Consider the following 25092-nt stretch of genomic DNA (forward strand, 5'->3'; position numbering starts at 1 on the left):
GCTGTTTCTACTTCTGTCCATGAAGGATTAATTGCTACAGAAGCATGCATAGGCATCTTTTGAGTCTTTGGTTGGTTACCAGTCTGAGCATACTCTGTTTGTCCAAGGAATTAAAGGGAAACATGAAGATAATGAGTACCAAAGTGGAAAACATCCCACAAAGTTGGACAAGAGCAACTTCCAATGTAGTATAATTACAGGAAAACTATAGAATAAACAATTACCAGGGTTCACACAGGACTGGGAATTGTTTGCCTAATGTCCAGCCAGAGCGAAGAGGCACTGTTGAGTTGAAGAACATTCAGTAGAGACATCAGAAGGGCAAGTCTTAGAAGTGGGGAATAAGGGCTCCTCTAGGCCTTTTTATAAAGAGTTTTTAAAAAATACTTCAAAGGGGTCAAATTTAATGTGAAAGTAACTGCCTGCCGGAAAATGTTGAACTCTATATAAAGGAATGCAACAAAACTCAGCATTCACCGGTGTTAAACTGACAATGTCTGGGCAACCACTAAAAATTACTATACACGTAGGGGTGCCTGGGTGACTCAGTTGGTTCAGCGTCTGACTTGATTTCAGCTTGGTTCATGATCCCATGGTTTATGAGACTGAGCCCCATGTTGGGCTCTACACTGACAGCACCAAGCCTGTTTAGGATTCTCTTGCTCTCTCTCTGCCCCTCCTCCACTCATGTATGCACACGCTGTCTCTCAAATAAATAAACTCAAAAAAATTACATATAAAGAAACAAGGCAATCCACATTGGGAGAAAAATCATCAATAAAGATGAACTCAAAATAATAGAGATAATTGAATTAGTGGGATGTTAAATGGCTATGATAAATATGTTCTGTTTATTCAAGTAATTAAAGAAAAACATGGACATAATGAGAAGGGAAGTGGAAGAAATAAAGAATTAAATGCAACTTCAGACAATGAAAAATAGAATATCTGAAATGAAAAACATGCTGAGTAGGTTTTAGAGCAGATTAGACACTGCAAAAGGGAAGATCAGCATACTTGGAGTTTTAGAATATAAATCCAAAGACAGGAAAATGTATCCAAAGTGAAACAGAGAAAAAATTTTGAAAAAAAAGTGAACAGAGTGTCCACAAGCTGCGTGGCAATATTAAACAGTCAAACGTATGTGTAATTGCAGTCCCAGAAGGAGAGGAAGTGGCAGGAAGCAGAAAAAAAAATTTGAAGAAGTGACCAATGTTTTTTCAAATTCGGCAAAACATGAAACCCATAGATCCAAGAAACTCAATGAGCCTGAAACAAAAAAAAAATAACAAAAACATACCAAAGCACATCATAATCAAATTGCTGAAAGCCAGTAATAAAGGGTGTGTCTTAAAAGACACCCAGCCTTCTGGTTTGGTATGTAAGGCTTTTGGAAGCCGTCACTGAGTCCTAATAAGTAAAAAGCTGAACTAACTGAAAAATCAACAACTCTTCTTAGATCTGTCAGAGAAGTGAGGTCATAGGGCAAACAGCTGCCCCCCACATCAGAGAGAACAACAGGTTCAGAGAATCACAGTGTACTGGACCAGAAACCCATGCGCACAAAGCTCTGTGGGAACCATTACCAGGTAGAATACCTGAACTGTAAATGATGACTTGCCGAAGGCTCAGTGTGGATGAGCTGGAGAGTTCAAAACTCCAGAGGGACTAGTCAGAGAGGAGCCTTCACCCTTCAGCTGTTTCACCACCAGAAGCCTTACCAGGTTCTCATGGTGAATATTGGAGGAAAAAATCCCTCAAGCTTATGTGGAATGAGGAGGGGAGGGACACATTTTTGAAATGTGCCGGGACATTCTGTTCTTAACCAGGCCTACACTTGAGAAAAAACTATTTTATCAGAGCTTCATCTAATGGGGTTTTCCTAGAGCCTACACAAGTTGGGGGAAGGGAAGTACCCAACTCCAGTCCCCTCTAGCCATCCTGTCCCACCCAAGAGGGAAAAACATTGAGAAACTCTTGTGAAGTTCACTGTCAGAGGCACGGGCTCACTAAAAGACTGAGACCTGATTGTAGAACAGAATGCTTCCCCTTTCCTCATTCCCTACCACCACATAACTAAAGACCTATTTACCACAGTTTCTTTTACCCAATATAGCATATGAGACTTTCACCGAAAAGTTACAAGGCTTAGAAAGGCAAAACATAGTTCGAAGAGACAAAGCAAGAGGTGGAATCAGACTGAGACATGGCAGAGATGTTGGAATTATCGGGTTGGAAATTTAAAGCAACTATGATTGGGGCACCAGGGTGGCTCAATTGGTTAAGTGTACAACTCTTGATCTCAGCTTAGGTCACACTCTCACAATCATGGGATCGAGCCCCACATCAGGCTCTGCACTGGGTGTGGAACTCTGCTTGAGGTTCTCTCTCTCCCTCATCCTCTGCCTCTTCCCCTCACCCCCTCCAAAAAGTAACTGTGATGAATACATTAAGGGCTCTAACAGAAAAAATAGACAACATGCAAGAATAGATGGGTAATATAAGCAGCGAGGTAGAAATTCTAAGAAGCAAAAAGAAATGCTGGAATTAAAAATCACAGTAATGGAGAGGCACCTGAGTGGCTCACTCAGTTGAGCCTCTGACTGCAGCTCAGGTCATGATCTCACAGTCTGTGAATTTGAGCCCCCCCCGTCAGGCTCTGCGCTGACGGCTCGGAGCCTGGAGCCTGCTTCGGATTCTGTGTCTCCCTCTCTCTCTGCCCCTCCCCCACTTGTGCTCTGTCTCTCTCTATCAAAAATAAATAAATGTAATTTTAAAAAAATTTTTAAATTCACAGTAATGAAAGTGAAGAATGCCTAGTAGTAGGCATTAATAGACTGGATACAGCTGAACAGATAATCTCTGAGCTTGAAGATGAGAGAATAAAAACGTTAAGAATGAAAAACCAGGGTAAAAAAAAAAAAAGTCTGTAAAAAATGGAACAGAAGGACGCCTGGGTGGCTCAGTTGGTTAGTCCAACTTCGGCTCGGGTCATGATCATGCAGTTCATGGGTTTGAGCCCTACATTGGGCTCTGTGCTGACAGCTCAGAGCCTGGAGCCTGCTTGGGATTCTGTGTCTCCTCCACTCTGCCCCTCCCCCACTCACATTCTGTCTGTCTCTCAAAAATAAATAAACATTAAAAAAAACTTTTTTTTTAAATGGGACGGAATATCCAACAATATCCAACAGCATTGTTGGATATTGCTGCATTACTGCATTACAGCAATAATGATTGAGAATTTCCTCCAGATCAATGTCAGACACTAAGCCACAGATCCAAAACTCAGAAACACAGAGCAAGATAAATGCAATAATTAAAAAAAAAAACATAAAAAGGAAAAACTATAGCTACACATATCATATTAAACCTACAGAATTTTCAAAAAGTAAGAAAAATTCTTGAAGGGGGGGAAAGCTTACCTAAAAAGGAACAAAGATAACAGTTGCACCCACCTTACCCTTAGAAGACACACAAGCAAGAGAGTGGAGAGAAATATTTGAAGTGTTGAGAGAGAAAGACAAAAATAAAATCACCACACCAATTTAGAATTCTGTGTGCTGTGAAAGTATCTTCAAAAGAGAAATGGAAAGACTTTCTCAGACAACCAAAAATTAAGGGAATTTGTTGGCAGTGCATCTCCCTTGCAAGAAATGTTAAAATAAGTTCTTCAGAGAGAAGGAAAATGGTTTGGTCAGAAACTTGAATCTACACAAAGAAAGAAAGAACATTAAAAAGAAATAAATGAAGGTTAGGAAGCATAAAAATAGGGGCACCTGGGTGGCTCAATTAAGTGTCCGACTTTGGCTCAGGTCACGATCTCACTGTACGTAAGTTTGAGCCCTGCATTGAGCTTTGTGCTGACAGCTCGGAGCCTGGAGCCTGCTTCGGATTCTGTTGTCTCTCTCTCTGCCCCTCCTCCACTCGTGCTCTGTCTCTGTCTCTCAAAAATAAATAAACATTAAAAAGAACTTTTTAAGCATAAAAATAATACATTACATCTAGAGAAATAAAGCTAAATGTGACAGCAGCCTTCTCAAGAACATGTGAAAATGACATCTTTAAAGTGCAAGAAGAGGGGTACCTGGCTGGCTCAGTTGATAGAGCATGTGACAATTTTTTTTTCAAATTTTTATTTCAGCTCTAGTTAGTTAACATACAGTGTAATATTGATTTCAGGAGTAGAATTGAGTGATTCATCACTTACATATAGCACCCAGTGCTCGTCCCAAGTGCCTTTCTTAATACCCATCAGCCATGTAACCCATACCCCACCTCCTCCCTCCATCAACCCTCAGTTTGTTCTCAACATTTAACCATCTCTTATAGTTTGCCTCCCAATTTTTTTCCCTTTGCCTATGTTCATCAGTCTGTTTTGTTTCTTAAATTCTACATATGAGTGAAATAATATGATATTTGCCTTTCTCTGACCGATTTTGCTTAGCATAATACACTGTAGCCCCATCTACATCATTGTGAATGGCAAGATTTCATTCTTTTTGATGGCTGCGTAATATTCAATTGTATATATTTTATAATTATTATATTATTTATATTATTTTATATGTCATATTACTTATAAATATATTATTTATATTTATTACATATAATAATATCATTAATATATTATTTCTAATTACACACACACACACACGTACCACATCTAATTTACCCATTCATCAGTTGATGGATGTTTGGGCTCTCTCCACAGTTTGGCCATTATTGGTAATTCTGCTATAAACATTGGGGTACATGTGCCTATTCGAACTTGTATTTTTGTATCCTTTGGGCAAATACTTAGTAGTGCAATTTTTGGGTCTTAGGGTAGTTCTATTTTTTTTTAATGTTTATTTTTGAGGGAGACAGAGCATGAACAGGGGAAGGGCAGAGAGACAGACACAGAATCTGAAGCAGGCTCCAGGCTCCAAGCTGTTATCCCAGAGCCTGACGTGGGGCTCAAACCCACAAACTGCAAGATCATGACCTGAGCCGAGGTCAGACACTTAACCGACTGAGCCACTGAGGTGCCTCTTGGGGTAGTTCTATTTTTAACTTTTTGAGGAACCTCCATACTGTTTTCCAGAGTGGCTACACCAGTTTGCATTCCTACCAAGAGTGTAAAATGGTTCCCCTTTTTCCACATCCTCACCAACTTCTTGTTTCCTGTGTTAATTTTAGCCATTCTGACAGGTTGACAGTCCCATTGTGGGTTTTTGTTTTTGTTTCTTGTTTTTATTTTGAGAGAGAGGGAGCATGAACTGGGGAAAGTCAGAGAGAAAGGGAGAGAGAGAATCCCAAGTAGGCTCTGGGCTGTCCACATGGAGCCGGACCCAGGACTCCATCCCATGATGGTGAGATCATGACATGAGCCAAAATTAAGAGTCTGACGCTTAACCGACTGAGCCACCCAGGTGCCCTGCATTGTGGTTTTGATTTGTATTTCCCTGATGATGAGTGATGTTGAGTATCTTTTCCTGTGCCTGTTAGCCATCTGTAGGTCTTCTTTGGAGAAATGTCTATTATGTCTTCTGCCCATTTCTTAACTGGCCTATTTGTTTTTGGGGTGTTGAGTTTGATTTGTTTTTTATAGGTTTTGGATGCTAACCCTTTATCAGATACGTGTTTTGCAAATACCTTCTCTCATTCCGTAGACTTTTAGTTTTGTTGTTTCCTTTGCCGTACAGAAAGAAGCTTTTTATCTTGATGAAGCCCCAGTAGGTCATGTTTGGTTTTGTTTCCCTGGCCTCTGGCAACATGTCTAGTAAGAAGTTGCTGCAGCCAAGGTCAAAGAGGTTGATGCCTGTGTTTTCCTCTAGGGGTGTGATGGTTTCCAGTCTCGCATTGAGGTCTTTCCTCCATTTTGAGTTTAGTTTTGTGCCTGGGGTAAGAAAGTGGTCCAGGTTCATTCTTCATGTCGCTGTCCCATCTCCACTTGCTGAAGAGACTGTCTTTATTCCATTGGATATTCTCTCCTGCTGTGTTGAAGATGAGTTGACCATATAGTTGTGGGTCCATTTCTGGGTTTCCTCTTCTGTTGCATTGATCTATGGTCTGTTTTTGTGCCACTACCATACTTTCTTGATGACTACAGCTTTGTAATATAGCTTGAAATCCAGAATCTTGATACCTCCAGGTTTGCTTTTCTTTTTCAGGATTGCTTTGGCTATTCAGGGTCTTTTGTGGTTCCATACAAATTTTAGGATTGTTTGTTCTAGCTCTGTGAAAAGTGCTGGCGACTCTTGATCTCAGTGTTGTATTGGAGCCCCAAATGGGCATGGAGCCTACTTTAAGATGAATGAATGAATGAATGAATGAACAAATAAACAGAGGAGAAGAGGGAGAGAGCTAAACCTAAGTTTTTTTCTTGCTGGAAGTCCAGTTGTTAATAATTTACCAACACAGAATGCCAGAGCATTCTGTTCTTACCAAGGGCTGCACTTAAACAGGGAAAACAAGCCCTTTCATACTATTATTGTTTTGAATATAAAGCAGCACAATCTCCATGTGGAATTTTGTTAATACAGTAAAACCTTGGTTTGTCAGCATAATTCATTCCGGAAACATGCTTGTAATCCAAAGCACTACTATACCAAAGTGAATTTCCCCATAAGAAATAATGGAAACTGAGATGATTCGTTCCACAACCCAAGAATATTCATATAAAAATGATTACAATACTGTAACATAATACAAAATAATAAAGAAAATATAAAATATAAAGAAAAATAAATCAACCTACGCTTACCTTTGAAAACCTTCGTGGCTGGTGTGAGGGAGACAAGAAAGAGGGGGGTTATCGTGGAGATTGACTTTTCATGATCACTAACGGAATCACTGCTATCTATTGGCTCAATGGGATCTTTTTTTTTTCATACAACTTTAACAAGGAACCTGTCCAATGACCTAGAATGAAGCAAAGCATTCCTAAGCTTGCTCTTGGGTGGAAAAGCAAAGGACTGTCCATAGTGCTTTGAAGTGACAAAAAATACACTAGTTCCAGTTGTGGGCACCTTCCAACCTTCTGAAAAATCACTGATTTCTGCCAAACACCACAGCCTGAGACCAAGCATCTCAGCATGGGAGACCATCACCCACAATCCTGCAGTGAGAGAGAGAAGAACCATTGGCTCAGTTGTGATCACGTGACATTCGGCATCATGTACTACTTGTATTGCAAGACATCGTTCGTTTGTCAAGTTAAAATGTGTTAGAAATGTTTGTTCATCTTGCAGAACACTTGCAGAGTGTTCTGCTTTTAAGAACATGGTCTGCATATTTCTGTACACATGTGAAATGGTTTTCTTTTCTTTTCTTTTCTTTTCTTTTTTTCTTTTTTCTTCTCTTTGGTAATCACACAAATGTCCATCAATAGACAATTGGTTTAAAAATTTGTAATACAGGGATGCCTGGAGGGCTCAGTCTGTTAAGCGTCAGACTCTTGATTTTTGGCACAGGCCATGATCTCACAGTTTGTGGGATTGAGCCCCACGTCAGCTCTTGCACTGACAGCATGGAGCATGCTTGGGATTCTCTCTCTCCCCCGCCTTTCTCTGCCTCTCCCCACCTGTCAAAATAAATAAATAAACTTAAAAAATTGTAGGTCATTTTATACAGTGAATGCCAGGCAGCTGTTAAAATAGATGAGAGCATCCTTCATGTGCTAACATGAAATGAGGTCTATGCAATAAGTATCATGTATCTTTCTCTAAAGCAGTGTGGTGACGTGTAGCGGATTTTTTTTTTTTTAAGTTTTTAATGTAGCAATTACAGTTTGGGGTATTTATCTTGAGAAAATTAAGCAGAAGTAAAAACAAAGATTTATATACAAGATGGTCATCATGGTGTTACTTAGAACAGTGAAAGATTAGAGATAGGTATTTGCTGACATGGAAAGAGTTCAATAAATTTAGTTCAGCCATACAAATGAAGGAATAGCCCTTAAAAATAATGTGTTGAAACGATGCAAAGTGTCATAACTATTATAACCCTAATTTTGCTAAAAACCTATGTGTACACATTCACATGCTCACATCGTATTACGTACAAACACAAGAACACATACACAACACGTTAAGAGGATTATTTCTGGATAACTCAGTATCCTGGAATTGTGCACTCTCTTCTTGATAAGATTTTCCATATCTTCTGGATCACATATATTTTATAAATTTTCTATGATTGGCATGTATTTTTTTTAAGTCAGCTTAAAGGGAGTTTAGAAAAATTCAAATCTTTAATGCCTTACAACATTTTAAACATAAAGAAATCCCTTGCATCCTATTGTACGGTTCCCCCCACAGTCACTGTGTGCATCGTTACCAAATAAAGCATGTGGAGCTATAAAGCATCTCATCCATAAAAATGAAGACAGAAATACAAATATACCCACTCTTACCCAAATTTTGTTGTAAAAATTAGGGCTTCCAGAAGGAGAAGAGTCCTGTGGTCAAATAAAGAAATATTGGGGCTCTTGGGCGGCTCAGTCAGCTAAGCATCCAACTTCGGTTCAGGTCATGATCTCCCGGTTCATGGGTTCGAGCCCCACGTTGGACAGCTCAGAGCCTGGAGCCTGCTTCAGATTCTGTGTCTCCCTCTCTCTCTGCCTCTCCCCTGCTCGCACTCTGTTTCTCTCTGTCTGTCAAAAAGAAATAAATGTTTAAAAAAAATGAAAAATATATTAAAGTAACATTTCATATCTTCCTCATGGAAATATGTAATTCATATTACCATATAACATGTCAGAGCGATCCTGTAGTAAGGAATATTGTTTGACTGTTTAGTTTATAGTTTCTTTTTCTTCCTCCTCCCCCCCACCCCACACCAACTATCTAAATGTGACCTAGTGTTCCAAAGAACAGAGTTTAGAGCGTGATAAGCTCAGGACCTTTGAGACTCCTTTCTCTAATCTCTAACATTTTTTTGGCACTGTGGCATTGGCTTGCTCTAATATCGGTGACAGCCAAGTGTAACTCTCCTGTCTCCTCCAAGTCAGGAAATCACACCTGGTCACTTCATTGTCCTGACACCCCCACCCAGCCACAGGGTTTACCTGCACATTATCACTCCTCTTCATCAGCTTATCAGAAGGAAAGGACCAGAAAATACTTGGACTCCTGTTAAAACACCGTGCATTGTGTTTCTGCTGGGATGAAAAATGATTAGCATATAGTTTTTTCCATTTTCTAGCATTTCCATTGCCTTCCGTGGAAGAAGGATCTTGTTTTTCAGTTTCCTCTGCTCAGTTTTTTCTCTCTCCTTTGCCCTCCAAGGAAATCTGCCATTTTTAGAGGTACTCTCTGAGCTTCAGTTGCAGATTTGGAAGAAAAGGGGAAAGATAAGGGGTAACAGGCAAACTGTAGGGAGGAAATTTGAGAGAGAAATACAAGGGGGAAGGATATGGAATATATGAGAGAAGTAGAATGAAGAGAGAAGTGGAATTTTAAGAATTGTTCTTTTGGGGGTCGCCTGGGTGGCTGGGTCGGTTAAGTGTCCGACTTCGGCTCAGGTCATGATCTCGCGGTCTGTGAGTTCAAGCCCCACGTCGGGCTCTGTGCTGACAGCTCAGAGCCTGGAGCCTGCTTCAGATTCTGTGTCTCCCTCTCTCTCTGCCCTCCCCCCCCCCCCCCGCTTATTCCCCCACCCTCATAAATAAGCAAATAAAAACTTTTTTTTAAATGATATAGAAAGAAATGTGTGAGGAAGGAAACAAGGAAGGAAGGAAGGGAGGAAGGAGAGTTACCTTGAAAATTCTGTTCCAGTCTCTAGACTGAAGTTGTTTGACCATGATAACACATCTCTTAGATAGGTTGTGGATTCACCTTCCGTAATGCAACAGGTTTCAATCTGCATTCTCTAAAGCCCGCCCACTGTTAAGTAGAAGACTTTACAGGCTTGGAAAAAACTGCTGAGATACTGCCAGTCATTCAGTTTCTTTGATTAGAAAGGTGAGAGGAAGTGAGCAGATTCTGGAGCATAAAGAGAGAAAATACTTGCAGCCTTGAAATTAATATCTTTGTCACTCAGGTAACTGCATCCTAATCAGAAAATGTGGTTTGAGAGACTCTGAATAATCCTGCATCCTAAAGACCGCTTTCTGTCCTGAAAGGAAATGTAACCAGCATGATGAACTTTCCACGGGACAAACTAATGAAGGGGGGGAAAGCAGAGCAAAGTCAAGGCTGAACAGAGGAAATGCAGTACATAGGGATCCAGATAGCCCGCCAGACAGTCACAGTTCAGAAGCGCAGTTTGGAAAGAAACGCAGAGAATAATGCTCAGAGCATCAAAGAAGGGAAATATTAACAAAACTCAGGGCTAAAAAGCATGCTGCCAATGAATCGGCACTTTTATAAAATTGACGTGATGGAAGGACTGTGAATTGGCAAAACTTTCTGGAGGGCAATTTGGCAGTATGTATCAAAATCTAAAATTTTCAATGTATACACTCTTTGTGTGTGTGTGTGTGTGTGTGTATGTGTGTGTGTGTGAGAGAGAGAGAGAGAGAGAGAGAGAGTCTTAAGCAGGCTCCACTCTTGAAGCCGAGCCCGACATGGGGCTTGACGCAGAGCTCAACATGGAGCTAGACATGGGGATAGTACCCTGGGACCATGACCTGAGCTTAAATCAAGAGTCGGATTCTTAACTAACTAACCATCCAGGTGACCCTGAACATGTATAGTATTGACATGGCAGTTCTCTTTGCAGGTATTTATTCTGAGGACATAGGTAAATAAGTACATAAAGATGTATGGCAAGGAATTGTTTTAACTTATTTTTATATAATAGCAAAACAGACTTTGAATAATTTAATAATCCATGAGTATGTGGCTTGATTTAATACATTAAGTGGAATACAGTGAAATGCTATGTACTCCACAGCTCTTACAAGCATAGGCTTCAGGGATGCCCAGGTGGCTTAGTCAGTTAAGATCTTGATTTCAGCTTAGGTCATGATCTCACAGTTCACGGGTTCAAGCCCCACCTCAGACTCCACACTAACAGTGCGAAGCCTGCTTGGGATTCTCTCTTCCTCTCTCTCCCTGCCCCTCCTTCCCTCCCTCTCTGCCCCTCCCAAACCCTCAAAATAAATAAATAAACTTAAAAAAAATTAAGCAGAGTCTTGGGAGTCAGTCTGTCAGAATTCAAATCTGGCCCTACCACTTATCACCTGTGTGATTCTGATCACATTATTTAATATCTTTTTTGCCTATTTTTCCTAATCGAGAAAATGTTTTAAAATCTCTACAATAGCTTCATAACCTATTAAAATTTATTTCAGAAAGTTGTTCCAAAGATTAAATGAATTAATTACATTGAAAGTCCATGCACGTAGTAAGTCCTCAGTAAGTGTTAGATATGGTTCTTATCCAAGCATTATAAATGGTGAGATCTATATTAACATGGAAAATGATCCTATTGGGCAAAAGTTACTAGCTAGTAACATAGGTTTATATAGAATAATGTTGATGTATGCATACAAAGAATTCTGAAAAGAAGTTTACTATAACTTTAATTTTAATAATATACCTCTGATAATGGTATCTCAGATTACTTTTATAATTTATGCTTTGACATTTGTTATTAACATGTGATATAATAATAACTCCTGAAATGCTTAGGTAGGAAATTTCAATTAGCTTTTCTTCTTGGAAAAATCAAAACTCCAGCTGAAATATAAAAATTACAATTAAAAACATTTTTTAAGTTTATTTATTTATTTGGAGAGACAGAACAAATGGGGGAGGGGCAGAGAGAGGGCCAAAGAAAGAGAATCCCAGGCAGGCTCTGCACTGTCAGCACAGAGCCAGAGCGGGATTCAGACCCACCAAACCGTGAGATTATGACCTGAGCTGAAATCAAGAGTCAGATACTGAACCGACTGAGGCCCCCCAGGCACCCCAAAATTACAATTTTAAAGTGCTATGGAGCCTAGTTGTTAGGGAAGAATTACCAAAGCGAAATCTTGGAAATGTGAGTTACTCACTCAAAGCAACTTTTACTCTGAGGGCATTAGCTACTATGGAAGAAACAACTGCTGTCTGAGCTGTAGTTGTGAGGACCTCTTTTGTGACAGGGGAAACAGAAATTAAAGACAAGGATTTGCAGCTCAAGATGTAAGTCTGATACCCATTCTTCCATATACCTATTAAGCTGGTACCTGATTGGTTTCATCCTCAAAATGATGAATCAAAAGTGATTCCTTCTTTATTCAGTTTCTCTTCATTCCTCCTCATCCTTCCCTTTCCCCTCCTCCTTCTCCTCCTTTTCTTCCTTTTCTTTTTCTCCCCTCCTCTTCCTTCTCTTCCTCCTTCTTCCTCCTCTCCCTCCCTCCCTCCCCCCCCCCCCCCAGCCTTGCAGCCTGAGTTAACATCACCTTGGTCCAAAACAACTTCCAGCCCTGAACTTGGATTAAGGTGATCCCAGACTGGTGATGAGCAAAGAAAACAAAAGTCCTTTCTGAAGGAAGGTAACTTTATCTTTGTTAGCTTTGAATTATTTCTAAAAACATCTTACTTTTAAGTACAGTGGCCAGCATGCATTCAAGGAAAACTAAACATACAAGGAAATAAGACACTTTGAGCAAGAACCAGCTCAAAGATATAACATAAACAGATTTTAAAAGATCAGAATTATCATATACAGACTATAAAACTCTTATTAAGGTCAATTTTATCAGCAAAAAATTGGAAAGTATGAAAAGTGATATAGCAGATGTTTAAAAAAGAGCCAAATAGAATGTCTAGAATTAAAAATGATATAATTTAAATTAAGAATTCAGTAAATCAGATTATTAGCACATTAGATCAGACTGAAGAGAGAATTAGTAAATTGGAAAATAGATCAAAAGAAATTCTCTCAACCACAGCACAGAAAGAACAAAAAACAAATTAATTAAAGAAAGGAAAAATACAGGAGAGGATGAGAAGCACAAGTGATAGTGTAAGAAGACTTAAAATAAGTGTAAAAACAGTTCCAAAAGAAGAGGGAAAGAATGGAATAGAGGCAAATTAAAAGAGATGATTGCTGATAAATTTCTAGAACTAAAACCACAGATTTAAGGGACCCGCCATATGCCAAACAGTGTAAACAGAGAGAAATGCACCCCTTCACAATGACGCACAGAAAACCAAACCAAAGAGAAAATCACAAAACAGGTACAGAAAAAAAGGTTATCAACAAAGGAATAGCTACTAGAGTGACAGCTGGCTTCTCAACAATTACACGGAAGCTAGTGACCAGTAAAGTGATGAGGTCCATATGTTGAAAGAATAAAATTCTACCAGCATAGAATTCTATACCCATGCAAATAGTCTTCAAGAGTAAGAAGAAATAGGGGCACCTGGGTGGCCTAGTCAGGTGAGTGTCCAACTTTGGCTCCGGTCATGATCTCATGGCTCATGGGTTTGGGCTCCACATAGGGCTCTGTGCTTACAACTGGGAGCTTGGAGCCTCCTTTGGATTCTGTGTCTCCCTCTCTGTGCCCCTCCCCTGCTCGTGTTCTCTCTCTGTCTCTCTGTCTCTCTCTCAAAAATAAGTAAACATTAAAAAAATTTTTTTAAGAGTAAGAAGAAATAGAATATACAAACATAAAATCTAGAATCATAACAAAAAGATGGAGAGATTTTTCCATTGATAGACTCACACCAAAGAAAATTCTAAAGCATGTACTTTAGGCAGGAAGATAGTGATTCCAGATGGAACGTATAAAATGGAAGGAATAAAGTGAGAATAAAATGGAAAATATGCAGGTAAGCCTAAATGAACTTTGATTGTATAAACAGTGATAATAATTTGTGGGATGGGTGGATTTATTTATTTATTTATTTATTTTGAGAGAGAGAGAAAGAGAGAGAGCAAGCATATGCATGATAAGGGGGAGGGACAGAGAGAAAAGGAGAGAGAGAATCCCAAGCAGCTCCTCACTCAAGTGTGGAGCCCAACTTGGGGCTTGATCCCATGACCATGAGGTCATGACCTGAGCCGAAATTAAGAGTCAGATGCTTAACCGACTGAGCCACCCAGGTATCCCTGTGGGGGGTTTTATAATACAACTTTAAAATACAACTGTGTGTGTGTGTGTGTTTGTGTGTGTGTGTGTGTGTGTGTGTGTGTGTGTGTGTGTGTCTGCACATATAATGAACAACTGGAGATTTTAAAACATTCTTGTCTTGGGGCGCCTGGGTGGCGCAGTCGGTTAAGCGTCCAACTTCAGCCAGGTCACGATCTCACGGTCCGTGAGTTTGAGCCCCGCGTCAGGCTCTGGGCTGATGGCTCAGAGCCTGGAGCCTGTTTCCGATTCTGTGTCTCCCTCTCTCGCTGCCCCTCCCCCGTTCATGCTCTGTCTCTCTCTGTCCCAAAAATAAATAAACGTTGAAAAAAAAAAAAGAAAAAAAAATTTTTTAAAACATTCTTGTCTTGGGCTCTGGAACAATGTGATATGAATGTCACCTGTGAGTGTGAGAAGAATAGTCACAGGAAAGTTTTCTGAGGGACACTTTGGGCCATAGCAATCTTAAGCAGTGTATTTTGAGAAAGATTCTGGTTAAGGAAGGTATAGTGGGCATCATTTTTTTTGGCCTGTAATCACCCTTCTTTTCATCTTGAAACAACACCCCCCCCCCTTTTCTTTGGAGGAATTTACCTTCCATTCCTTCCACATCCTTTTATCAGTACTTTCAATCATAATACCCAGTAGTCATGGAAATGGGCACAAAACCTGATTGTCTTGATTACCGAGTATCTACTCTGTTCGGGCTGCTATAAAATACCACAGACTGGATGGCTTATAAACAATAGAAATTCATGTCTCACAATTCTAGAGGCTGGAAGTCTGAGATCAGGGTGCTGGTGGGGGCAAGTAAGAGCACTCTTCCAGGCTGCAGACTTCTCTTTGTGTCCTCACGTGGTGGGAGGAGCTAGGGATCTCTCTGGATCCTCTTTGATAAGGCAACAATGCTCCTTCATGAACTAACCACCTCCCAAAGTCGCCATCTACTAATATCATCACTTTGGGGGGTTAGAATTTCAACATGTGAACTGGGGAGAAGGGGACTCAAACATGCAGACCCTAGCATGAGGCCAGGTCACTCAGAATCCTTGTCTAGGATTGTGTGTGTGTGCACATACACTGTAGAAAGAGATTAATCCCTCTCTCATGACAGGCTGTATGTTGTGCGAGTGGCTCATGGCCAGTTTCCAACCAGGTGAAGGAAGCTAACCTTAGGAAAATGGACTGGACACCAGGGGAGGTTGGAGAGGAGATTGGTAACGGAAGAACCTGGCAGTAGTCAGGTCCTTTGTTGCATTAGTCCTGAGGCTCGACTCCTTCCTTTCCTTTCCCTTCTCTTCAAAATATTTACCTTTTTGCCGTACCCAGTTCCATTCCAAATTTTTCAAGCAAGTACAGAGGGGAGCAGCAGGGCAAGCAAGAAGACTGTGTCTGAGGGCGTGGTTGGGCTATTAAAAGTAAGCTGCATAGGGGCGCCTGGGTGGCTCAGTCAGTTAAGCATCCAGCCCCACAGGTCATGATTTCATGGTTTGTGAGGTCGAGCCCCACAATGGGCTCCATGCTGACCGCTCAGAGCCCGGAGCCTGCTTCAGATTCTGTGTCTCCCCCTCTCTCTGCCCCTCCTCTGCTTGTGCTCTCTCTCTCTCTCTCTCTCTCTCTCTCTCTCTCAAGAATAAACATTAAAAAAAAATTCTTTTTTTAAGTAAGCTGCCTAACAGAGCAGAAGCCACGGAGGGGAGGCAGGCGATGTTCTTAACCACAAAGGGGACAAAGTTGTTCAGCAACTGACTGGGGTTGGTTGGAGGCCCATTGCTGGGTCTTTGGGTTTTGTCTTGTTATGTTTGGGCGGGGGGTACGGTGCCACCTACATTTCATGGGTGGGGGTAGGAGAAACAGGGGCCTGTGGACATTACACAGAACTCTCAATGCTGAAGCCATAAGTGATCTGTGGATAGTTAGGGAGAAGCAAGCAATCTGGATTTTAAAACATAAGGTTTTCTGAGATGATTCCTTGAAAAGCGTAAATAAGTTCAAAAGCTGTGAATTATTAGTTACTAAAGTCTTGTTAGATACCCATGTTTACTCACTTCTTAGAGGTTAAAATTAGGATGCACTGGTGCTCCTGGGTGGCTCAGTTGGTTGAGCGTCCAACTCATGGTTTCGGCTCAGGTCCCGATCTCATGATTTGTGGGATCAAGCCCTGCATTGGGCTCTGCAGTGACAGCATGGAGCCTGCTTAGGATTCTCTTTCTCCCTCTCTCTCTCTGCCCCTTCCCCACTTGTGGATGCATACACACACTCTCTCTGTCTCTCTCTCAAAATAAATACATAACTTAAAAAACTAGCATGCGTTTCTGCTACCATTGTTAGGAAGAGTTGTCCTGTCTAGAGAATGTTGCACTAGTTGGGAGTAAAGGAGAGCTAAATGTCACGTTGGCCCCATGTTCTCTTGGTGGCAGCCGCTCAGTCTGCAGGCGTATTGCCCGTGTCGGGGATCTGATAGGGACTTTGCTCACAGACTTAACTGCTGAGACATGGTATTCATGTCTTGGCTTTGTCACTTAATTGTTTCTCCCCTCATACACGTAACCCTCTGCCTCCCCCTGCCAGTTTAGGGTGGTATTATATTGTAGTTTTCAAGAACAAAGACGTCCCACCTTCCAGATGGTTTCTATTGAGGAGTATTTCCTTGTAACACATGCTGCTGTCCTACGTGTTGCCAGATACATGTTCTACTACAGGTAACACTCAACAAGATGTAGACAGAATTAAAGGCCAGGTCAGAAACCATCCTGGAGGGCCAGATGGGAGACTGGCTGTATGAAGGCCATCAGGAAGAGAGGCTATATTTCATGCCTCAGGGCTCACCTTTTCCTCACCCAGGAGGAGGGACCAGAACAGGCTCCACTCACCAGTGGACTGGAAATGTCTGAAATACCGCCATCCTGGGTGCCCGGTGGGTAGCGTCCTGGGTAGTATTGTAGCGGCGGGCAGCTGGGTTCTTTGTGTTTAGCAACTGGATTGGAAGGGCTGGCTTAGGCTGGGTTGAAAAGTAATCCTACTAGAGGTTCCAAAATTTGAGGTCTCTCTCTCTCTCCCTCTCTCTCATGCTTGTGAAGAACCAAAAATCTGTTGTCTGAGGCATGACTATGTCTTTTTGTTTTTGTTTTTGTTTTTAATCCTTCAAGTGGTTGTCCCTATCTAAGCAAGTGAATAAGTGATCCAAATAAGTCTAGTAGCCGAGAGATCTCCTCTCCACCCTGCATTTTATCAAATCCGTATAGCTCTGTGGACCTTCCTGTACATGGCTCCATCACTCTGGGTTTGAAGCCCCAAGGATCAGAGTTCGAAATGTCTACCTGCCTTATCTCTCTTCTCACAGATCCACGGCAGACCAGAGGAGTTCAGTCTCCACAACGTTTACCGAGGACCTGCTAGTTGCCAGGCCTTGGGGCAGACACAGAAGACATGATCCCAGACAAGACAGGCTGGCTCCTCCAGCAGCTTTTGTTCTGAAACAGGTAGTAGGCTTGAAAGAGGTTTGGTAAAATTCTTCTTTGAGCCCCAGAATAACTTAAGCAAGCCCCAAATACAAATATGACTGCTTTACCCGGTTTGGGGTGAGTGACACAGGTGGAGAGGCCGAGACTGTCTCTCATCCAGGGTCTGCCCTTTTCTCCACCCCATTGGCCTCCAGGACGGACATGCACAGATAGAAAATAAGTCAAGGGGCACCTGGGTGGCTCAGTCAGTTAAGCGTCCGACGTCAGCTCAGGTCATGATCTCGCGGTTCATGAGTTCGAGCCCCACATCAGGCTCTGTGTTGACAGCTCAGAACCTGTAGCCTGGTTCCGATTCTGTGTCTCCCTCTCTGCCCCTCCCCTACTCACACTCTGTCTCTCTCTCTCTCCCTCTCTCAAAAATAAATAAACATTTAAAAAATTTAAAAAAAAAAGTCAAAACAGAGTCCCTCTCTCAAAAATAAATAAACATTTTAAAAATTAAAAAAAAAAAAAGTAAAGACAGAGTTTTTTGCTCATCCAAAAAACCAACTCACATTTCCCCGCAGATTTATCCTGCTGGTTTTTCTTTTCCGTCGTCTGGTAGATCTGAAGCCCAGATTGGGTCTCAGACCTCTTGATGCCATAGGCTTCCTGGAAAACGGACGTGTCTCTCCTGCGTACTGTCCTGTCCAGTTTGTCGCAGAAAAAGATTATGCTCTGACCTTTCTGCCGTTGTGCGGGACATATTTTGTTCCTATGTCCTGAGTGGTGGCTTTTGGGTGGTTCAGGGTGGGTCGGAGCGGGGAGATGCTGTCGGGCTGTCTACTGGAGCGTGGCTGGAGCAGCTCACTCACGGCTGTGGGTGCCGAGGAGCTGGAGAGAGACAACTGCAGGTGGAAGGAAGGGCCGAGTGCGTGGGGTCCGGGGGATGGGGAGCCGGCAGGGACTGTGTTTCGGCACAGGGGGCTCGGGCCCTGAAGGAGCAGCACAGTAGGTCTGGCCAGACCCCGCAAACTTGGTCTGTGAACTCAAGCCACAGAGAAAGGGGATCGGCCCCTCTTGAGCCGGGGCCTGTGTATACTTTATGCCACCTAATCCTCACAGAAACCCTGGTCGTGGAGCGCTACAGGCAGCTGAAGCGGAATAGATTAAGTCTCGAGTTCGTGAGACCACACAGAAGATGCTAGCCTCAAATTCTGACAGGCCTGCTGATGGCAGAGCTTGTGCTCTCCGCCACCCGTGCCCGGCGGGGAAGGGCCCCTGCTCACGTGCCATTCAGAACAATACCAGTGGTGGTGTCCTAGGACACGGGGGACAAAGGCTCGACTCCCTGCCGCCTTTCTGTCATTCAGGAGCTGGTCTCTGGCTGCCAATTTGTATTGACTCCTCTCCCTGTGTTCTGGGGGGCAGTTGACCACAGCCAGCCCATTCATTCCACCCTGGGACCGCCGCAGGACCATATAGATGCATAGAGACTGGTGAAAAAGCTGTATTTCTAGGTTGAAGTTCATTGTTACACTGTTAAATTAAATCACAAGATAGAAGATTCCAGATTCCAGCCGCATGGCTCCCGCCTGCAGCTCTCCCTGTGAGTGTGTGAGGCCCACAGCTCTGGCCAGCTCTGAGGAGAGGTTCACGGAGGACGCCAGTCCCACCGAGGGGTGTGGGGCATCAGACCTGTGGACAGAGGTGGTGACCTCTGGGCCACCCATGAGGTCAGCCACACCCCTGGGCTGTCCAGGCCAGTTCCTGGGACTTAGCCATGACACAGCCTCCTGCAAGAATTCCGGGACGCCTGCCTTTCCAGGTGGAATTTCCCACTTCCTTCTGGCATTCTTTCTATTTTAATGTTTATTTATTTTTGAGAGACAGAGACTGAGCGTGAGCAGAGGAGGGGCAGAGAGAGAGGGAGACACGGAATCTGAAAAAGGCTCCAGGCTCTGAGCTCTCAGCACAGAGCCTGCCTCAGGGTTCGAACTCGTGAACCATGAGATCATGACCTGAGCTGAAGTCAGACGCTTAACTGACTGAGCGACCCAGGCGCCCCCTTTCTGGCATTATTTATGCAATAAAGGGCATGGGGAGTGGGTAGAGTCAACACAGCCCTGCGAGGGGTGGAGGGCTCAGGGCTGGCTCAGGTACCATGCAAGGCTCTGGAGATGGAAAAGAAACAGAGCTGGGTGCTCATTTCCACCACGTAGACGCCCTATGGCTGATGCCTCCTTTGGGCTGGTTTGGTTTGTCAAAATAGAACCTTCCTCTGCTAATAAGCTAGCAGAGCTCACGAGCTGGTTCCACCAACGCTCAGCTACATGTTTCTCAACTGTTGGTTTCTCGTGGCCTCACACCTCTCCGCTCCACATTTATTCTGCCGGTTCCCTCCTCTCTCTCCCACCTCCTGATTTCCCAAGCTTCCTCCTAATAAGCTCGGCACAAAGCTGCTGCCATGTATTAAGTTCCCACCAGGTGCCAGGTATGTATTCACCACCGTATGTGCCCAAATCTCACTTAATCTTCCTGGCAAACTTAGGTGTCCCTCTTCAGTTTACCAATGAGAAAACACGCCCAGAGAGGTTCAGTAACTTGCTGGGCATTGCACAGCTTCTCATAAGCAGTGGAAACTGGGATTTGAGCTTCTGTCTGATGCCAGAGGCTGTGCTCCCGGCACTACCTCCCTGCCCTGTACCGCTCTGGGGATGGCACGTGGGTGGGGGGAGGGCTAAGAGTGTACCACTCTGAGCGGGGGGTTAGAGGCCATTCTGCACATCGCACTTCCGGATCTGTGATGTTGGTAGCGGACACCTGAACCTCGCATTCGGCTGCTGCTCCCGGGAACTGGCAGGATCACGCTACCTGGGGCTCTGGGTGTTTGCTGTTGGCAGAAGCTCCTCCAGGGCTGCCTGATGCTCTGAGCAGGCCATCAAGGAGCCCTCGCCCCACTCCCCGGGGCAGCAGCTGTTATTCTCAGCCCAGTGATCTGAGCAGGGCCTCCCAGAGAAAAGAGTTATTGCAAACCTGGCCTTAACCCTCCCTCTTCCAGTGACTGCCGCTCCTGGCCCTGGCTGGAAGTCTAGATTGCAAGATAAGGAAGGAGCGGGGCCAATTTTCTGGTGGCTTCTTGGCATCGAGTTCTTGTGTTTTTGCAGCAGCCACAGGCCCTACCTACATCCTTCCTGGAGACGCGAGGGTGGAACAAAAGCAAACCCCCCTCTCCCCACTTCCCCAGCCCCTGGCGTGGAGGCTGTCTTGATCTGCTAGGCACAGAGCCTCCCTTTGCCTGGCGGGGGCTTCTGTATGGCCCCCATTAGAAAAGCATGGTTTTTGAGGGGCTCCTGGAAATGTGTTGCAGGTGGGCTCCGGGACGCTTGGCTTCGCCGCTGCCTCTTCGGCTCTGTTTGCTTTGCCTAATTGTGTTTTCTCTGCTGATTTGCCTGAGTAAAGTTTTTCTTCCCCCCTTTGTGCGAGGTCTCCATGGTGCATCTGGTACCCATTTGGCTGGGGAGGGGGCAGAAGCAGGGTGGTTAATTGAATGCTTGGCACGCGGCTGCGAGGAGCAAACTGAGAAGAGAAGCGAGTCCTGGGAGAGCTTGGGGAATGCGGTTGGCCAGAGCCTTTGTACAAGGCGCAGACTCCACAGCATCCGTCCTTCCGCTTGGTTTCTGTCCAGAAACAGCGCCGCAAGAAGCTGAAGGAAGGACTTTGGGGGCGATTCTGACACTAGCTTGCGACTCCTGCTTTGGCATATGCCCATCTCTCCTGCACAGAGCCCAGGGCTTCTCAGCAGGTGGCCCTGCCTGCAGGAAGTGGGGGGGGGGGCGGTGAGGAGGCGGGGCTGGGAAAGATACCTGGGTCTCTATTCTTGCCTCCGTCTAGCTTGCGGTCGGGCCTCGAGTTCCGCAGCAGGAATCTTGGCTCTGGACTGCGGTCGGCTGTGGGGACGCCGCACAGAAGCAAAAGTGAAGCAGCACCACTTCAAGCCCCGGCTGTGGCAGGGGCGCCCTTTCCCTGTTCACCTGCCTGCCTGTCTGGGCCTCTGACTTTGAGAGGTCAAAAAGACCCTGGGCTTCAGAGTCACACAATTTGGGTTTCAGGGGCGCCTGGGGGGCTCAGTCGGTTAAGCGTCAGACTCTTGATTTCAGCTCAGGTCATGATCTCACGGTTCATGCGATTGAGCCCTGGATCAGGCAATGCCCTGGAACAAGCCTGGATCAGGTTTGGGACTCTCTCTCTCTCTCTCTCTCTCTCTGCCCCTCCCCTGCATGTGCGCATGTGCTCCCTGTCTCTCAAAAATAAATAAACTTAAAAAAAAAAAGTTTGGGTTTCAAATTGCGGTTCCTACTTCATGCATGCCTTTCAGTGAATGCCTATTCATTTTGGAGCCTCTATTTCCCCGTCTGTAAAATGGGACCAATTATACTGTTGGGAAGAGTAAATGAAATGGTTCAAAACATACATCAGCTCTGTACCTCTTTCACGACTATACATATCGCTTCAATCCGCACAACCATAGTAGGAGGGTAGTGTCTTCATTACCATCACCATCCCTGTTTATGGAGGACGAAATTGAGGCAGAGACAAGCCAAATGACTTGTGCATGGTCTCACGGCCAGGCAAGGAGTGTGGCCTGGAGCAGGTGCACCCGGGCTGGGCCACGGCTGGTGGGAGGAGGCACACTCTGGACACGAGCCCTTTCTCTCGATACTTCAGACCTGCTGGAGCTGCTCAGGAAAGGACAGTGACGTGGGACCAGCAGACAGAGTACGGGAATGGGATCTGAGGAGAGGAGGCTGGGTCAGGGGGACATGCCAGGCAGGGAGCCTGAGGGCTGGGGAGCTGGGGTCGGCCAGGGCTGTTCCGGCTGCCCCCACCCAGGCCACAGCTTCTCCATGCCGGGTGTTCTCGAAATCCACACCGTCTGTTTGCGGCCCTGATGCTTCTGATCATGGGTCAGCCCTGGTGGCCTGCTGCTTCTTCTCCCAACATATCCAGATTTGCAGCTTCTCCATCTGATTGCTCTTCCTCAGCCTCTGGGTACCTGTGAGAGGGGCCGGTGTGCCCCCAGCACCTCGCCGCCTCCCTGCCTCTCCTGCGAGAGAGGTCAGTCTCTGATTTGGGTCCTGCCTGCACCCGTCCCTGCCCCAGCCTGCGAGCTGTCATTACCGCAGTATCACTCCTCCCGGCACAGACCAGGGTTTCCTCGAGGAAGGAGGTGGCCTTGAAGCTGGTTTGCTGTGCCTCTGGACCTTACCCAACCCTGCGAAGGGTGACCTGCTTGGGTGTTGTGGATGGAGCCCTTCTGGGAAGGGAGTGCCCTGAAGGAGAAAGGTGCCTGCCTTCCCTGGATGGACTTGAAGGACTCCCACTTACCGCTCTACCGGAGATGTGCCGCTCCTACAAGAACAGTGGGGAGAGAAGAGAGAGTGCCATGGGGAAGAGCATGGGGGGAGGGGGGAGACCCCAGGGGGCATGCCGAGTGGCTGGCTATGTCTCCGTGCTCGATTCCGTGCGTGTTTTACACACATCTAATCAGGTCGAGCTCTCTGGGCCCTGCAGGGTATGTTCTCACCTGTCACCTGACTGGCCTCACCCCCCAGGTTGGAGGCACAGGGCTGACGGGAAGGGCTGTGGGATCCATCCTGTGGGCGAGATCCGGCTTGGTGAGCTGGCTTCCTGCTCTGATCAGTTTCCCCCTGATGGAAATGGGGACCACAATGCCACCTCTCACGTGAAAACAAGGCACCTAGGCTGCCTGGCACATGATATGTATTCGAGAGAAGACAGGTCCTTCTTTGTGAGGTTAACAGAGAAGGTCTTTGGCATTACGTCCCACTCATGTGGAAGACTTTTGGAGCTGACCTTCTCGGCTTCTAACAACTCTTATCAGTGTACCTCTGACCTTCTTCCCAGGTCCAATACCCTCACACCCCTCATGCTGCCCTGGGAACCAGTGGGGTGAGCAGCCAGCCAGCCCACAAGAGCAGGGAAATCTGTGTTTGCACCCAAGAGACCTACATGAGTGGTTTTCAATGCTTTCCTGTCCAATAACTACGTACATGGGCAGTTCAGCACCCATGACCGGATGTAAACGCAAGGCATTGAGAGGCAGACCTCTCAGGGGACAAAGATCATTGACCCTGCATACAGCAATCAACTTAGACCTGCTCAGTGCTGGCTGAGGTGGAGGGCAGTGGAGAATGGGTGGTAGAAATGGACAGTATCGGCTATGGCCTTGAGATTAGCTGGAGCGGGGGGACTGGAGCTCATCACTCACTCTCTTGCATGAAGTCCTGGCAGAAGTCGCAGCTTTGGGTAAAGACTCAGTTTGACTTGGAGGGTCCGTGACAGATGTGAAGGGTGCAAGGGGCTTCCCTTGTGCCTCAGTTCAATTCTCCTCTCAGGGAGACACTCCCTACTTTACAGACTGTTGGAGGGACTGTTCTGGACTGGCTTCAAAGCAGCTCAGCCCAAGAACAATGTAACAGTGTCTGGCCCCGGGCGTTCTAGAAGCTGCTGTGTGGCATTCACCCTGGGATGGCCTGGAGATGCAGGGAAGTTCTTGCAAGAGGCCCCCACTGAGCAATGGGAGACAGGAGCCTGGAGGTAAATGCTCACCCGTTCCATTCCCTGAGTGGAAAAATCTGAGCTACAGCCCCTCAGGCTCTTCAGAAGGTCCCTGAGATTGGTCATCCATCACCCATAACTCATCCGTCACCCATAGGTCATGGGTGCTGAACTGCCCATCTACCAGAGGTCATCCATCGCCTTTCCCACTTTTCCTATTTCACTCCTCAGGTCCTCTCTCTGGATCTCTGGGATCACTTCCCATATAAACTACCTTCAGGTAGACCTGTGTCTCAGGCACAGCTTTTAGGGGAACTCACATGAAGCCAGCCATGTATAAAGCTTAAAGAGGGAGGAGAAGGGGCAGAACAATCTTTTCACAGAGTTGGATTGTAAAACCACCGAGCGCGCTGGGGTCCTATTTGGGGTGTGCGGTAATGTGTTGAAAGTAGACCCTCCAGCCACTTTATATCTTCTGTCACAACTTCGAGCCTCTCAGCTGTGGTCACAAACTATACGGGTAGGGATTTAATCTTGAATGGGCTTTTGCCAGATGAATTCGATGAAAAGAAAAAGGCATGGAAATGAGAGAATACACAAAGCAGTCACTATAATGATACATCATGGAATTAAGCAGAACAAGGAGGCAAGTGAAGATATGAGGAGATATATATATATATATCACATATGTTAATATCTCCTTATATATACAATCCCATTATATATAAATAATCTTTGCATTTATACACACATATATGTTATCTTTGCATATACAGTAAAACCTTGGATTGCGAGTAACTTGGTAACTTGTTCTGCAGGTGTTCCACAAGACGAGCAGACACTTCTAATAAATTTTAACTTGATAAGCGAGCGACGTCTTGCAATAAGAGTAGTACGTGACACCAAATGTCACATGATCACAACTGAGCTAATGGTTCTTGAAATTCACTTTGATATATGAGTGCTTTGGATTACAAGCATGTCTCTGGAATGAATTATGCTTGCAAACCAAAGTTTCAC

General features: G+C 44.8%; 1 protein-coding gene across 6 annotated transcripts in view; it reads left to right on the top strand.

Moving 5' to 3' along the window:
* Positions 1-25092, top strand: part of COMMD10 (COMM domain containing 10) — a 314502-nt gene that overhangs the window by 253916 nt on the left and 35494 nt on the right. For 3 of the 6 annotated variants that reach the window (XM_045486362.1, XM_045486328.1, XM_045486338.1), the window contains one exon: positions 17391-17529. Coding sequence is in view for 5 of the 6 variants with exons in the window: in XM_045486328.1 (XP_045342284.1) it covers positions 17391-17529 (139 nt within the window). In the remaining variant the exon portion in view is untranslated. Of the gene's footprint in view, positions 1-17390; positions 17530-23931; positions 24838-25092 lie in introns of those variants that run through there. The other 3 variants (XM_045486348.1, XM_045486304.1, XM_045486321.1) reach the window with 2 other exon arrangements.

Source organism: Leopardus geoffroyi, chromosome A1, assembly GCF_018350155.1.
Source record: "Leopardus geoffroyi isolate Oge1 chromosome A1, O.geoffroyi_Oge1_pat1.0, whole genome shotgun sequence".
Classification (NCBI taxonomy): domain Eukaryota; kingdom Metazoa; phylum Chordata; class Mammalia; order Carnivora; family Felidae; genus Leopardus; species Leopardus geoffroyi.